The sequence below is a fragment of the Vombatus ursinus genome, unplaced genomic scaffold (assembly GCF_900497805.2).
Source record: "Vombatus ursinus unplaced genomic scaffold, bare-nosed wombat genome assembly UNPS02005659.1, whole genome shotgun sequence".
Lineage (NCBI taxonomy): Eukaryota > Metazoa > Chordata > Mammalia > Diprotodontia > Vombatidae > Vombatus > Vombatus ursinus.
Genome location: NW_020945437.1, coordinates 22,293,245 through 22,298,706, shown reverse-complemented (window position 1 = coordinate 22,298,706; position 5,462 = coordinate 22,293,245). Strand labels below are relative to the sequence as shown.

The following is a 5,462-nucleotide window of genomic DNA, read 5'->3' as shown; positions in this document are numbered from 1 at the left end:
TCATCATCATCATCATCATCATCATCATCATCATCATCATCATCATCATCATCATAATGCATGTATTAAGCACTTACTGTGTGCCAGGCACTGTGCTAAGCACTGGGGATACAAAGAAAGGCTAAAAACAGTCCCTGCCCTCAAGGGGCTCACATACTTGGCTGTGTCCTGGTGGAGGGAAACCAGCGGGCCCCCTGCGAAGCTCTCAGTCCACTTGAGCACATAAACGAAGTAATGTGCTCTGTCACCAGGAAATGCATCCTAGGCACATGTGAATCCAGTACAAGCAATCAAAAATGCTCATAGAGCCCATTACACTCGCCGTACTGTTTTTTCCCCAAAGAGGCAGCCCCGCTGTGTGCCTGCTGAACAGGCCTTTTGTTTGCTGGGGAGTAGCTATAAAGGCTTCCAGGAAGGAAGCTTGAGTTTTGATATGGATCTGGGGGCCATGTAGGATTTTTGCCAGGCAGAATGGATGGCATAAATACACATGTACATTCATGTGTGGAAGTGAGCTCATTAAAAATACATATTAATGATGCCTTCTATGTGTACATCACAAACATTTCACTCCTACCCCCTCCAGAGTGAATCTTGTGACAAATGAAGACAACGATGCAACCATATCTAAATGTGACAGTCTATGCAATATTCTGTCCCAATAGTCCCCCACCTCTCTGCTGAGAGGGAGGGGGCATGTTTCATTATCTCCTTTCTGGGACCTCGTTGATTTTTCCATTATTCAGAGTTCCTTCTAAGGAGCTCACTGCAATTGTTGTAGGCATTTTGTACATGGTTCTACTGATTTTGTTCAGTATCAGTTCATACAACTCTTTATATATTTCTCCCAATTCCTCCAATTCTAGTTATCAGGGTTTTTTTTGCCACACATTAATATTCCATGACATTCATCTACCAAAGATTTTCTAGCCAGGCCTCAGTGGATGGGGAGCCATTTCATTTCCAGTTCTTTCTTACCCCATGTTGCTGCTAAGGCTTATTTGGTAGATAGCAGACCTTTGTTTTTTGTCTTTGAGGAAAGTGAACTTATTAATCTTCTCAATGATTCTCAGAATGTCAGAACTGGAAAGGTTCTCAGACCGTCTACTCCAAGGGTGGGGAACCTGTGGCCTTGATGCCATGTTTGGCCCTCTAGGTCCTTAAGTGCTACCCTTTGACTGAATCCAAACTTCACAGAACAAATCCGTTTAATAAAAGGATGTGTTCTATAAAACTTAGACTTGGTCAAAAGACCACATGTAGCCTCGAGGCCGCAGGTTCCCCACCCCTGGTCTAGCCCAATTTTTTTTTTTTTTTGCAAGGCAGTTGGGGTTAAGTGACTTGCCCAGGGTCACACAGCTAGTAAGTGTCAAGAGTGTAGTCTGAGACTGGATTTGAACTCAGGTCCTCCTGACTCCAAGGCCGGAGCTCTATCCACTGTGCCACCTAGCTGCGCCTCTTGTTCAATTGTTTACCCCAAGCATGAAGCCTCTCTTTCCACTCCCCTCAGTAGAAGAATAGTTCCTTGAAGTCAGGGACTGTTGTGGTTTTTGTCTTTGTATCCCCAGTGACTTCCAGGTGCCTAATGTTTGGTAATGTTTCAGGACAGGTGGTTGGCGCCATGGTGCATAGAGCTCCAGGCCTGGTGTCTGGGAGACTCATCTTCCTGAGTTCAAATCCGGTCTCAGATACTGAACTAGCTGTGGGACCCTGGGCAAGTCACTTAACCTATGCTTGCCTTAGTTTTTTCATTGGTAAAATAGAGGCAATAATAGCATCTACCTTGCAGGGTTGTTGTGAGGATCAAATGAGATCTTATTTGTGAAGTGCTTAACACAGTGCCTGGCACATGGTAGGTCATGGTAGGTGCTTAATAAATGCATGTTCTTCCCCTCCCCCCACCTCCCACTCGAGTCACCTCAGAGATTATCTAGTTCAATGATGTCAAATGAATAGAAGCAGGAGCCCCCAAACATATCTAAAGATCCCTGCAGGCTGCATGCTAACTTAGAAAACATATGTTTATATGTTTAGTGTACATTGTATTATTATATATTTATAGTTCTTATTCATTTATTTTGTTAAATATTTCCCAATTAGATTTAAATCTGGTCTGACTTGTCCTCGGGAGTGTTGTGGGCCATGTGTTTGCCCCCTCTGATCTAGGTCATGGGATCAAGGTGGAACCAGGTCTCTGAGTGGGCATTGCTTTTTTTTTTTTTTTAATTATACCACAGCTGCCTCTCCCTGAAAACTCCCTTTTCTATAGTGACCTAAGGCTTTCCAAGTACTTTCCTTAAAATGGTCCTGTGAAGGCAGGCAGCCGGGTAGAAGATCCTTGTTTTATAGAGTAGGAGACTGAATTGTAGAGAGGTGACCTGGAATCCCAGGTAGTTAAATGTCAGAAGCAGGATTTGAACCCTGATCCTTCCAACTAGGTGCTGAGGTTCTTTATACTCTACTGCTCAGGCCCTTAACTCAGAAGTTCTTAACCTCTTTTGTGTCACGGACCCCTTGGCAGCCGTCTGGTGAAGACTTCTTAGACTTCTCAGAACCATGTTTTTAAATGTATAAAATAAGATATATTGGAATTGGAAAGGAAACCAATTATATTGACATATAGTTAATAAAATATTGAAAGAATAAGTTCATCAACCCTGGATTAAGACCATTGCCCTAACTAGTCATCATCCTTATTGCAGAAACATCTGGCTGGCCTGGGCCTGACGGAGGCCATTGACAAGAACAAGGCAGACCTGTCTAGAATGTCGGGCAAGAAAGACCTGTACCTGGCAAGTGTCTTCCATGCCACAGCCTTTGAGTGGGACACAGACGGCAATCCCTTTGACCAGGACATCTACGGGCGCGAGGAGCTGCGGAGCCCTAAGCTCTTCTATGCTGACCATCCCTTCATCTTCCTAGTCAAGGATGCCCAGAGCGGCTCCCTGCTCTTCATTGGCCGCCTGGTCCGGCCCAAGGGTGACAAGATGCGTGATGAGCTTTAGGCCCTTGAACAGGGGTAGTGAAGGGGGGTGGATAGGGGGGTGGGTGGGTGGTGGGTGTGGGCAGAACTCAACGGGTGCTATTTTGGCCAGCTGGGGCTGGGTCAGGGCCAAGGCTAGGACCGAGGCTCAGTAGTGGTGGCAGTATCAAGGCAGGGGCCTCTAGATTCAGGTGGTGGACCTCACCTCTCCACTGTTCCCTGGAGTTTCAGGAAAGGGGGCTGGTTTTTCCAGTGCCCTGGACCGTCCCTCCGGATATTAGGGGCGTGCTGCTGAGGGGGGGTGGGTGGATGATAGGTCCTCTGGGGTTTGGGCTGGGAGTCTGAGAGAGGTGGGTTTTGATACCCCCTCACATTCCCCTGGGGAGAGCCTTCTGGTGCTTCCTTCTTATCGGAGTGCCCCCGGGTTCTCTGAAAGTGGGCTGAGAAACATCCCCTGCAGACTTCCCCCCCTCCCCAGGTCCCCTAGCTGTCCCATCTAGAGTCCATTCCATCCTTACTTGGCATGCTATTACCAGTAGTCATTTTTGTGTCTCTCTCTGAGCTGGACAGGGCCTTTGAGACCAGCTAGTCTATACCTCCCCCCATTATACAGATGAGGAAACTGAGGCCCAGAGAGAGGCTTGCCTACTACTAACTACACAGTGAGTTAGTGGCAAATTAGAACCCAAATCTCATCTCTACCATGCTGCCTCAGTTCTTCTGTATTAGAGACCACCACCAGGGAAATCCTGTATAGCCATGAGCAGGGACCAGACCCCCATGGCTTGTCACATTCCCAAAGCCATATTCTATAACCCAGCTACTGAGTCATTTGCTGCGTCAAGAATAGAGAGTGCCAAAGAACAGCACCCTTCCCAAATGCATACATAGGGTAACGGACCATTGCACCTGGAAAGGTCCCTAGAAGCCATCTGGTAAAACATTCTCATTTTTACAAAAGGAGATACTGAGACTTAGAGAGGGAGAGGCAGTAGCAGCAGGGCTGGGATTCTGGTTCAGGGCCTCTGACTCCCCAATGCAGTATTTTCTACCCTGTCACACCCCAAACCTACACCTGCTTTTGGCCCCTCCTCCCATTGCCCCCTGGGGCTGGGGCCCCAATGTTGCACTGTGACCCTCCGGGCCGGTGGGAGGATAGGCCGGAGAGCAAGGAGACGGGAGGGGAAGGAATTTTTGTGCGGCATGTGCCCACATGGTCCGCACAGCTTTATTTTCTCAAAAGGAGTCTTTTTCAAAGTTGGGGTGGGGGGAAGGGATGGGGAGAAAATTAGCCCTTGTATCTACCAAAGCAAGGGTCTGTGTGTAAGATTTTTGCGATCAAATGTGTTTTGCAATAAAATGTGTTGTTGTTGTTTTTTTTTTTTTTCAGTGAGCAGTTTCTTGTGGTCTGTCTTCTGCGGGGGTTTGGCAAAGAGGGCATGGGTTGATGGGTTGATGGTTGCATGTTAGCATTCCCTGGTACAGAGGGGAGGGTTAGAAACCAGGTTAAAATCCCCTCGAGACTGTCCTGGGCAGTAGAAACAAGTGGCAGACCCAGAGAACGTCAGAGCTAGAAGGAGCCTTAAGGACAAATGAGACTTAAGCTAACACTTATATAGTGCATGGTATGTGCCAGGCACTGTGCTAAGCACTTTACAAATATTTGATCCTCACAACAATCTTGGAAGGTAGGTGCTATTACTGTCTCCATTTTATAGATGAGGAAACAGGCAAACTGAAGTTAAGTGACTTGCCCAGGGTCACACAGCTAGTACATGACTGAAGCTGGATTTGCATTCAGGTCTTCCTGATTCCTGGCCCAGTGCTCTACCCATTTTCCCACATTCATTTCATTTTTCTGTTTTGCTTGAAAGTTCAATCCCTTTGTCACGGAGATGAGGGTGGGCCCAGTGAGGAGAAAACACTTGCCTGATGTCATAGAAGACTTGGATTGAAGTCATTTGTAAAGAGAGGAAGTTTAGTTTCCGTCTAGAATCTTAGTTGGAAAAGAACTCTGAAACTATGGCTGGAACTTGTAAATAATTGTTGTTGAATTGTTTCCAACGTTTCGAGTGTGTCTGATCCTTTGTGATCCTATTTTGGGTTTTCTTGGCAAAGACATTGGAGTAGTTTGTCATTTTCTTCTGTAGCTCATTTTACACATGAGGAAACTGAGGCAAACAGGGTTAAGTGACTTGCCCAGGGTCACCCAGCTAGCAGGTGTCTGAGGCTAGGCCCAGCATTCTACCCACTGCACTACCCAGCTACCCTTGTAAATAGTGTCCCTGAAAAGTGGTCTTAGCTTGAGGCTCTTATGATGCTCAGTGCTATCCGAGGGATGGTCCACTCTGCTGGGGTGGCTCTTCTAAATTTTCCCTTAAGTTATGCCAAAATCTCCCCCAAGTTCTACCTTGTTGCTCCTATGTCTGGGCCATGGGGCCAAACCGAGGTTCATCCTTCTCGTACGTGTGAACTATTA

The 5,462-nt window shown here is 46.8% G+C and overlaps 1 protein-coding gene across 2 annotated transcripts in view; it reads left to right on the top strand.

Moving 5' to 3' along the window:
- SERPINH1 (serpin family H member 1) overlaps nucleotides 1-4,365 on the top strand; it is a 14,128-nt gene extending 9,763 nt beyond the window's left edge. For both annotated transcript variants that reach the window (XM_027848292.1, XM_027848293.1), the window contains one exon: nucleotides 2,703-4,365. In XM_027848292.1, coding sequence (XP_027704093.1) covers nucleotides 2,703-3,005 — 303 coding nt within the window. In that variant the 3' untranslated portion in view covers nucleotides 3,006-4,365. The remainder of the gene's footprint in view (nucleotides 1-2,702) is intronic.
- Nucleotides 4,366-5,462: the final 1,097 nt, after the last annotated feature.